The following is an 11,012-nucleotide window of genomic DNA, read 5'->3' as shown; positions in this document are numbered from 1 at the left end:
GAGCACATAGCAGTTGCTTAAAAAATAAATTCTGCTTAATATGATGACAACTGTTCTCAAATGACACTCCGTAAAGTGTTAATAGAATGGAACATTAATTACTTTTCTAGAATAAAATCCCTAGAATTCAGTAATTTATCCGTATGTGTGTGGTCCATGTCCTTGAGGACAGCTCCAACTGGTGAACCACTCTCCCTTGGCTGACTATTAGTCTTAAGTGCCCCAAACAAGGGAATCGTTTAGCTGAGTTGGGGAGGTTGGGCATAGGAGAAGTTTCTGCGGTCCAGGAAAAAATGGACGAGGTAAACTTAGATGACAGAGAGGCTGTCCCAGGGTTAAGATAATGCCGCAAAGTTAACAAGTGACCCTCCGGAAACTATTCCACCCAGCAGATGGGGCTGGCCACCGTCTTACCCTTTTTCTCATCAAAAGTTTTGCCAGATAAAACACTGTATGCCCAGTTAAATGAGAATTTCACATAAACAAGGAATGATTTTTTAGTGTAAACGTGTTCCAAATATTGCACGGGATTTATACTAAAAAAAAAATTCATTATTTATCTGGAATTCCAATTCAGCTGGGCTTCCTATATTTTTATTGCTAAATCTGGTAATGCTAGTCAATGAGGTATAAGACTCGTGTTACAGAAATCCACATGACAGCTAACCTCTGTGGAAATACCTTCCAAGAGACACAGCCCTTAATTTACACACACACACACATATACACACACACCAGACCACAAAATGTAGATAATAATTCTTCCTTTAATGTGATTTGTGTTATTTTGACAACCTTCAGGACAAACTCAGATTCACAGTGACAAGCCCCATTGGCTGGTGTTGTCTGTGTGACAGTTGAGGCCTCCTGTGTGATAACGATCTTGGGTTTGGTCTGAAGCGTTAGAAGCCATGTCTCTTGAAGTATTTGGCTCTTGCAAGGACATCATTGCAGAAGTCACAGCTCAGGTCCTGGTGGCTTCTAACGTAGCTCGCACCACCAATGTAGGCACAGAGTCCACCTGGAATTCACGAGACAGGTTAATGCTGACCCCACAGCCCCTTGTTGCCTCAGGGGCTCAGAGGTTAACTTAGATTCTCTTTCCTAATTCCATATCAGGAGGCACTGAGGTTTGGGGGAACCTGGTGCAATATATTACACTTGCGCCTATTAACTCCACGCTGTGAAGCTGCTGACCCACACGTTACGCATACCTCTCAGGTACTGGTCAGGGGTCCAGGTTGGAAACCTCCTCTGGATTTCTTTGATTCTAACAATGAGGATGTGAGTCATCCGTGAAAGCTGGGACTCGCTGATCTGGGATGTGGGAGCATAGGGACCAGGGTCCTGGAGGGAAAGAAGCAGAGGAAAAGCCAAGTAAGCCAGGTCGGAGGGTGACAGCTTCATTGGATCAGTGATGCTTTTTTTGGCTTTCCTTTTTTTTTTTTATTTTTTTTGGTGAGGAAGATTGTCCCTGAGCTAACATCTGTGCTAATCTTCCTCTATTTTGTATGTGGGATGCCACTACAGAATGGCTTGATGAGCAGTCTGTAGGTCCGTGCCCAGGATCTGAACCCGGGAACGCAGCGGGGTAGAACTAGAGGGCGCGAGCTTAACCACTCCACCACTGGGCCAGCCCCAGTGCAGTTTTTTATTTCCCTTCTTTTTCTCTCCTCCTTTGGTGGAACCAATGCTGCCTTCAATTTCCCTGGGGATAAATAGTAAAGCTACAAGTTCTGGGCAAAGGAAGGGACGAACAGACATTTCACTTCTGCTTCAGTGTAATGGGGAGAGGCAGAGTTGGAAGCAAGAGGGGACAGAGGTAGGGTAGGTACCACTCTGGCGCCCTCCTCCAGTGCTGCGAACACAAACCCTCCAAACAGGTCAGAAAGAGATTTTTCTATTTGTACTTATAATTCTCCTTCTGGATAACCTGAATGTCTTAAGGTTCTAACTTTTCTTATATACCTTTGGTTACCATTCCATGTAGGGTTCATCAAATTTAGGAGAAATATCTGACTTTAGGAAGTTCTTTCTTCAGCTTCAAAGGAGATGGACTCATTCTTTTCCCAAGAATGAGATTTTACAAAGGAGGCAGAACAGAGCAGTGGAAATGATGCCGGCCCTAACATCACCAGTGTTGTCCTTGGTCTCAGTTCTGCATTTTCCAGCTACCATGTGACTTTGCAGCAATGACTCTCTTTACAAAGCCACTTCTTCTCTTGTAAAGGATGGATTGCACGTCCTTCTCAACCCATCTCATCAGAATACCAGATGGGTCTCCAATTTGAAGTAAGACACGTACATTTGAAAGTATTTTAAATTGTAAAGTGTCCTATGAAGTACTAATGGGAAGCCAATTTCAAGATCATCGAGCAATACATTTTCCTAAAAGCTTAAAAAATGACTGCGATACTTCTAGGTTTCTCAACAACTACAACAACAATGTGAAATGCAATAGAAAAAAGCGTGGCCTCCTTGCTTTCTTGGCCATCACCGATTCCCCCAGCACAAGTCATTTTAGCAATGGAGTTAATTAACGCCCAGTTCCCTGGAAGTCTTCATCAGACAAGTGAAACGAGGCAGAATTAGCACAAAAATAAAACTTGATCTTTAGAACTAAGAATCGTGTAGAAAGAAGACAGGGAAAAGGAATTCAGTATTTGTTAGAATCTACCAGATAGCAAGTACTTTTTCACGTTATTTCGTTGAATCTTCGTAAGAATTCTATGAGGATGGCATTTTATAGGTGAGGAAACCGAGGCCTAGGGAGATTAAGTGATTTATGCAAGGTCCACGGTTACACAATAACAGGGCAAGGAGTCAATCTGTGAACTTTCTCCCGCCCTACTGCCTCACTGGAAATCCAGAATAGGGTATCATGGATGATATCCTGGAAACGCAGCATAATTTACTTTGAAAAGAAATTGTGGCCCCAACTGAAGCAGGAATGTTGCTGTTTATATTTCTCAGGGAGAGCCGAGGCTCTCAGGCCTCCAGGGAGCAACTTTCACTCTGTGTTCTACGGAACTATGCGCCAGGGGTGCCATCAACAACAACAACAAATGTGAAGGTGTTCCCTTGGCGGTGTGCCATGCACTGCAGTGGCCATATGTCATAACTGGTGGAGGATTACCTGCGCCCTGATTCCATCGCCTGCATTGTCCACGTTGACCACAATGTTGCCACCATGAGACTCCCTGGACAACACACCAGCAATCACTGCAGGGTCCACGCAGTACTTTCGGCCAACAGTACGCATTATGGGTTGATATCTCAATAGGTATGGCTTGTCTATTTCAGCCAGCCTTTCAGAAGCATGAACTCCTAAAGCAAACACAGAAGGAAAGATGCGACTTGGTGTGACTTATGCTGAAATGAGAGCTCAAGAAGAGAGAGAAAATACACTCCAAGGATCTGGATAGGAGTCTAGGACTGAGAAGCCCACGTCTGAAATCCCTAGGGGCCATTCCTAGATCTGAGATTATGATTATCCTTTAAGCTTGAGTCAGCATTCCTGGAGGGAGTGTCCTCTGTGGCTGTCCGTGCCCCTTGGCCAGGCTCTCAGGGGTTGCTCTGGCTGACTCAGGAACATTCTGTGGGCACAGGCACCACTGCCCCAAACTGAGCACCCCAGAGTTACCCAGTGAAATGAGACTGTCCATCAGCTACAACAGGCACAGGATATGAAATAGAAATTCTCCCAGCCCCTTCAAAAAGTCCTTGGAGAGCGACCCCTGGTGGCCTAGTGGTTAAAGTTGGCACCCTCTGCTTCGGCGCCCTGGGTTCATTTCCTAGTCACAGAACCACACCACTTATCTGTCAGTAGCCATGCTGCAGTGGAGGCTGACAGAGAAGAATTAGAAGTACTTACAACTGGAATGTACAGCTATGTACTGGGGCTTTGGGGAGGAAAAAAATAGGAGAAGATTGACAACAGATGTTAGCTGAGGGTGAATCTTTCCCAGCAAAAAAAAAAGCAAAGAAAAAAATCACAAGTGCGTAAAAAAGAAAAAAAGAGTCCTCAGAGACTTTTCTTGACAGCTTTGCTCACTCTTGCCCTCCTTTCTACCCTAAAGTGACAATCAGAAATCATGTCAGTTTAAACATTTATGAAATAACAAGAATCCTGGGCAAAATGAAAATCAATACTGCTTCACCTGGCTAGCTTACTTACCTTCTGAGCATTTTTATGGCTTCAGAAGCACCTTCATCCACACATTATATTGACCAGAGTTTACAACACTATTATCCTCCTTTCAAAGGAGGCCCTGGGGAAGCTAAGTGACTTGTGGAAGAGCCATGGCGAACACTGGGACTAGGTCTTTGGACTCCACGTCCAGTGCTCTTTCCACCACTTGGTAGTGCGGGGCTGTGGGAAACAGTGGGAGCCAAAAGGACGTATTGAGAGGGTCAAAACTTGTGGGGAAGGACAGGGAGACATGGGTGTGGGGAATCCAGGGAAGGGACAAAATCCTGTTGAAGCCACCCTTGCCAAAAGGAGTCACCTTCTCAGACAAAGAGGAAGAGGAGGAGGAGGGCAAGGTGGACAAGGAGCTTATGACTACCGCAGTAGCTCAGGCCTCGACGTCTTCCAATCCCACAAGATGCCCCAGGGGTGTCAAAGGTTTGGATGTCTCCGTAGCATCCCCAACTGCTACCGTCAGAGGAGTCTGCAAATTGAGAACATTTCAACCTAAGACATTGAACTAGGACAGTTCTGGTCATCTTTCTACCCATGAATGAAGTGACATTAATAAAAATAACTATAGGAAAATCAGTAACAACAAGAACTTTACTCTGCAATGGAAAACACTTTTGAAACTTAGAGTATAGTAACTAAGAAACTATCACAGAAATCTCGATACTAAATTCCCACGTGCTGTCCTGCAGACCTGAGGAACTGTTGGAGCAGTTATACTCCTTGAAAACCTCTGGGGCTGTCCAACACCGTTGCGTGGGTGTCTCGGAACCAAATCAGAGATTATCTGTTCCCTGTAAACTAGTCCTCATCTTATAGCTTGTGTGAACTCTCAGCGCTTCTCCCTCAAATACTCCTAGCTTGTTGGTCTGAGAGATATTTATATTTTGCCCTGAAGAAGCATTTATGAAGCCTGGGCCTCCCTGGGGTCTCAGCCCAGACCCACAGTAAAGGCACTGCTCATAAACTGGGACTTGGAGTCAGCCTCCCCTGCTCTCAGTGCGCTTGGAGGTGGGGGCCTAAGACAGCAAACAGGGAGGACCTGTAGTGAGGCCGGGGACCAGGTCTCCATGTAGGGGCTCCCTCTTTCCACTACGTCTCTCTTTGCCCTTCCATCTCTCTCTCTTTAACCCCCGCTGTCATTCCAGTCACTGAAGCAGAGGAGTGGTTTTATGCACTATTGGGATTCCACAAAAGCCCCCGAAGAGAAGGGCATCTCCTAGAATTTTCAATTCACACGAGAGGGAAGGCACATGAGCTGGGAGCCAGCAACAAGATATCTACAAAGGGCAGGAAACTGCCCCTCAGAGCATCATCTCACCTTTATAAGCTGTAAGAACTTCTTAATAGATTACTCTTTTTGATTTATTTTATTCTTTGACTGAAATAGATTATATGATCAGATCTTAATGATTTACAGATCTTCAGAAATATATCTATTGTTCATCATCATATGTGTACTGTATGTTTATGTAAACGCATTTTAAGGTTGTATTTTCTTACTAAGAGCTTCGTGGGGTTGATTTGAAAATACTAGTATTTTGAAGTAAATACTTCTACCTTAAAAATTTTGATGAGTAACCTAAGAGAAAAGAGGAAATGAAATGACTTGGTCTCTTATGAGTACACTAAAAATTAAACAAGCCAACCTGTCCTTTATTATTTTTTAATTAGTACACTTTTACCTTTATAATTGGGGACAAATACCTTTAATAGTATTTGGTTGTGTCACTCATTGCTCCCTGCCCTGTAGCCTCTCCCTAACCACATTATATGGTCCTCAACTTTCCTTATATTCCCTAAACTCCTTGTAGGAATTTTTAAAGATTTGTTGAATAAATGGGTCAATAAATAAATGAATGAATGTGAGACTGACCCCACCTGAGAAATGTTTAGAATTTAGAGCAGGGAAAAAAATTGTTTCTCTTGAGAAATTATCCTTCCTCCTTTTGTTTGTCAAAAAAACATGTACTTTCCCTTTTTGCCCCAGCTGCAAGGAACCTCAGGATGGAATCTGAAAATCAAGCATTGCAACTATGCCACCCTCAGTGGTTCGCTTGCTCACAGCTCCTTGATCCCATTCATGCTAGTCTTCTGTTGAATTACGTTAGTAGGCCACCTCAATCCTTCTGTGGAAATACATGGTCTATTAATAAATTCAATAAATACTTTTGGTGAAAGAGCTCTTATGGAGGAACAATGAGCAGTATCAATGGTATAAATTTATAGTCTGGTCTGAAGCAACACTGTTTCAAGCCCATCCCACATTCTGGAGAACTCCTTCCTCTTGTGGGACATCCGGGAAGAGGCTGCTACAGCTTAGAAAGAAAAAGTTTTGCACTACAGTTTTAGTATCAGAAATACCATCACATTCCTATGCTTATCCTTCCCATTTCCAAGGTCATTTGGGAAAAATGAAATGTACTCACCAGGAAGGGCAAGGAGGCCCAGAAGCAGCCACAGCACAGACATATTAATAATGTGGCTCTGTGGGTCCTAAAAAGATTTTAAAATAGAAATTAGCTCAAAGATGCAAAAATATCAATCATCATCATAACAATATGTAATGTTTCTATGGAAAGGTGTGAAAAAAAGAAAGGAACAAGTTTCTCCATGTCTAAACTAAAAAAATCAATAATTTGAATCATAATGAAAAAAGCAAAAGTAGGATATGTGCTCCATTCCCTCCTTTCAGTTGACTTAAAAATGATGGGACCCTTACTCCGCCCACAAGGACTCATCATACCGTCAAGTTACTGGATACTAATTATTTCAAGAAGCCAAGATGCTTTGATTCTCAACATAGAGAAACATAGTGACCTGACTCCAGATCCTGCAAAGCAAATTCGTGATGCATGTGCTTTATGCCAATAACCTCTTCATTATCAAAAGATAGCCTGAAAAGGAGAACTTTGTATTAGTGTCTCTTAATTTGGGTTCTTTTTCCTTCAGGATAGAGGAAAGGTAACACTTTCCTCCGTGCTTTGGAACATATTCTTGGCTTTGTTTGGAGGAAGGAGTTGGAGACATTTCCCACTGCTCTAAGGCCCCAGCCTGAGAATTTCAGACCCCCTCAGTCACCTTGAGCTGTGCTCCCCGTGCTCCCTCTTTAAAACTCCTGGGCAGGAACAACCCTGGGCCAGAGCCCGGGAAGATGGAGAGACAGGCTAAGTCCACCAGCAAAGTCAAATTCCCGTGAAGTCAGGTCATGGGCAGGGGTCCAGGATTGGACTCAAGTTGTTCACTGTACAGGAGAACTGACAACTAGTCGCCGTCAAGCACTTGCTTATATGAGAGCTTGCTCTCATACACTTTCTCTCTTTCTCATCCCAACCATTCCTCCAGTCATCTTCCTCCTATACAGAATCCTGGTTCCCCCACTACCTACCAAACGAATACACAAATGCTACCCAGAATAGCTTACAGTTGACCCCAGGGAATGCTGGAGGAGCCCGCCCCCAAAGCCTCTGCCTCCCACCAGCTCCTCCCACTGCAGGGTGTGCTCATCGTCTCCCTTGGTCAGCTGAGCCTGGCTACCTATCATTTCGAATTGTTACCATCATCACAAGTGGGAGCATGCATATAAATATGACACTCAGCACTTTCATAACGCTTTTCTCATCTCTTTTAAGATTATGCTTATGGACAGTTCCTTCCAAACACCCGGGAAGAGATTGTGTCTCAAGATGAAGAAGAGGTACGAAGGAAGTTATTTGAATTAAGTCTTCTTAAACCAAGGGGTTGTCTTCCCCTCAGACACAGTTGTGTGTTTTGCTTTTCTTCCCCACTACATTGAGGTGCTATACATGATTTCCCTTAGTTGAATGGCAAATGTCGTGCTCAGTCCCAATAGCAGAAAGACACAGGAACTTGGAATTTTAGCTGGGTCTACAGGAACTCTCAAATTCAGTCACCCAACAGGAAATATTTATTTAGTACCCACTGAGCCCTCACCACTGAATGAGAGAGGACACTCCACCCCAGGAAGACGAATGGAGAAGGAGCCACTTCGGTACAGGAAAAGCCCATAGTCTCATGAAAATGTATCTTACAGAGGCATCTCACTGGCTTTACGGCTTTACAGAAAAGGCCCTAAGGAAAAAGCACTGCTTTCATCCAGATGCTAAACCCAGGGTATTTTACTCCTTTTGCTGCTTCTCTTGGGAACAAAAATACTTCTTCTTGGAAACCAAATGGAAGGACTTAGCTTTCATTGCAACATTAAAGCTACCTCATTTTCCAAGCATGGAATTGAATATCTGTGTTGAGCAAGCACTCGAATGAAAAGATTCTACGCGCCAACTACTTAGGAACACAGAGTTATTTCCTGTCACTGTTTTTCAATTAGGAAAGGACAAGAAATGACAATGAGCATAAACACAGCATATTGAAGCAACCCAAACTGTGTGACCCAAGTCTACAGGTGCCGAAAGGTATTCTATGTTCAGAAGGGATTGTTGAGGCATTGCTGGAGTCTGCTCAGGGAGTGCCCAGCAGTTACTCATGACTAATCTATGGCTCCCTGCAGCTGAAACCATTGTTAAATGTCAGGCCAAGCCAGCACAGTGCTCATGATGCCAAGCACAATATCTACAGCAGCATCCCTCTTCTTTCCTGGAGAGCAAAACAGTGACAAACAGCATGGGAATGTCAACAAACTGGGGCAGCAGGTCTGCCAGGCACAGTGGAAACTGACAACCTGAGCTTCCCTTGGGGCCAGTTCAAGTTCCTGCTGGCCTCCATCCACCAAGTCCTTTGTAATTCTCAAGCATTGTTTAGATTTGGCAGGTATAATGGACCATTTCTTTCTCAGAAAGAAATTTTTCCCGAAAAGGGGGAAATAAAGGTCCTTGGTCTTTGTAGTTCTCTCACTGTAGAACTCATTCCTTTTCCACTGATGTTCTTCCAGATTTTCACCATAGACTTTGCGCCATAGGCACCCCAGTTTCTTAGGGTCCTCCAACCAGCCTGGAAAATGTACTGTATTAATACACTGAGGCGCTGGGAGATGAAGACAGCCCTGTGCCATTGGGGCCCCCATTTGATCCTGGAAGGACTGAGAACCAGTCTACATATCTGAATTATGCAGGTCTCCCGCTCCATGTTGTACTGTCACCTGGCTTTATTGCTAGCTTGTTTCTTCATCTGCTTGCTCCCTGTGTGCTGATAGGCCTTTCCAAGAGCATCACATCTTAGTCATATACCCTCTGGCTGGCCCATCTTCCCCCTTCCTCCTCACATATGCAGCAGCACCCGAGCTCATTGCCTCACAGACTGCTATGCACAAACAGGCCTTAAATTAAAATAATAGTAATGACAGTCACAAATATAAAATGTTTCTGCCACTAGGATCACATTTTCTTGAGACAAATCTAACTTTTTAAAGTAAAATATACTCATTTTAAACTCATTTTTTGCAGAGTTGCATTTTCCCATGGTCTGTTAAAATATATGTTTCCTGAACTTGGATGGCAAGCAATGATTATCAGGCCGGAAGAGCTCAGAAGTTTGATGGCTGCTCTTCACTCTCTGCGGGCAAATCCTTTCCTTGTAGGGAGAGACCTGGAAGGGAGTTCCTTCTCTCAATATGACCTCTGTGCCTGCTTACCTCACTTTGCCCATTTGGGGTTCCCAGAGTTGAGACCTTCAGGAAGTCTCCTCTCCTGGTGCTGCAGACTATCCCAGGAATACCCCATGCTGAACAAAGATCAAATCGAAGAAATCATGGCCTCTCTGTTTCACCCAAGACTCTTGAAGCTTGTCTATCCTTTGACTCTGTCAAGCTTAAGCTGCTAGAAATGTTGGTCCAGCACAACCAGAGGCACTCATGACTAGAATATACAACTATGTACTGGGGGCTTTGGGGAGAAGAAGAAGAAGAAAAAAAAAAAGAAGAGGATTGGCTCAGGTGCCAATTAAGAAAAAAAAAGGTTACCATTAAAAAGGAAAAGGAAAGAAAAGAAAATCTTGGCCTTGTTCTTTCACAGCTTCCAGAGAAAATAGGACTCTATTATAGAACCATCACTTAAGGTGTATGGGGCTAATGTAACATTGACAGGAGTGAGTGTGAGGGTGGGGGGAGAGATTACTCTCTGGCAAAATACAAACACCTCAGTCCTTTGGCTTTGAATTAACAAAACAGACATCCCATTTGGCCTACTACAGCTTCTGTTAAAGGTACACATATTTCTGTTCTCTCATTCTTCGTTTTTCTCATGCTCACAAATCCAAAAGTAACTATATATTGCACTAAAAAAAATCTAAATTTTTATAAGTATTTTAATAAATAGGAAAAAATAATTCTATTATCTATATAATCTTTAATTTTATAACTTCAGTTTTCCTTGCAAGGTCCTTCAGTTTTATCTGACTCTAACTTGTCTTATTTACTCAGCAGCAGAGACACAATCTTTATCAATTAATCAACATAGACCAGATTTTCCATCCTAAATAAGCCTGAGCATAAGCTCCATCACTCTGTTCCACACTCACCTGCCTTCAGTTAGCTCTTGTCCTTAGAAGCAGTCAGCCCACAACACTTTATATAGAGTCCTTGTCATGCTTCCTCTTTTTAAAAGTATTGGCTTCATCCTATTATGAAGAGATTTATGGCCAAGTTTTACAAATTATAATAATAATAATAATAATTACAAAGACTTTGAACTTACATAGGGTCTTTTATTCAAGAATGTCTTGGTATTTTGCAAAGAGTAACCCATTAGTTCCTTACCACAACTCAGAGGGCAGATCCTAATTGCAGGTTCACTTTGATACTTTTAGTTCCAATGCTCGTTTTTATTTGTACCAGTTT

General features: G+C 43.1%; 1 protein-coding gene across 1 annotated transcript; it reads right to left on the bottom strand.

Moving 5' to 3' along the window:
- Nucleotides 1-747: 747 nt before the first annotated feature.
- On the bottom strand, nucleotides 748-10,799 carry LYG1 (lysozyme g1). The gene is made up of 6 exons (XM_070236101.1): nucleotides 10,694-10,799; nucleotides 6,631-6,697; nucleotides 4,569-4,673; nucleotides 3,137-3,327; nucleotides 1,215-1,347; nucleotides 748-1,021 (listed from the first exon to the last, which is right to left on the bottom strand). Exons 2-6 carry the CDS (start codon nucleotides 6,671-6,673, stop codon nucleotides 903-905), a joined length of 591 nt encoding a protein of 196 aa, XP_070092202.1. The 5' UTR covers nucleotides 6,674-6,697; nucleotides 10,694-10,799; the 3' UTR covers nucleotides 748-902.
- Between the last annotated feature and the right edge of the window lie 213 nt (nucleotides 10,800-11,012).

This window comes from Equus caballus, chromosome 15 (genome assembly GCF_041296265.1).
Source record: "Equus caballus isolate H_3958 breed thoroughbred chromosome 15, TB-T2T, whole genome shotgun sequence".
Lineage (NCBI taxonomy): Eukaryota > Metazoa > Chordata > Mammalia > Perissodactyla > Equidae > Equus > Equus caballus.
Note: the sequence above shows the minus strand (reverse complement) of the source record. Positions and strands in the feature narration are given on the sequence as shown.

Excerpts from the sequence above, each read along its gene's own strand:
- LYG1 (XM_070236101.1), bottom strand. The coding sequence starts at position 6,673 with ATGTCTGTGCTGTGGCTGCTTCTGGGCCTCCTTGCCCTTCCTG. Across the intron at positions 3,328-4,568 it reads TCGAGGCCTGAGCTACTGCG|GAGTTCATGCTTCTGAAAGG; the intron begins GTAGTCATAAGC and ends TGTTTGCTTTAG. Across the intron at positions 1,022-1,214 it reads CCCTGACCAGTACCTGAGAG|GTGGACTCTGTGCCTACATT; the intron begins GTATGCGTAACG and ends CGTGAATTCCAG.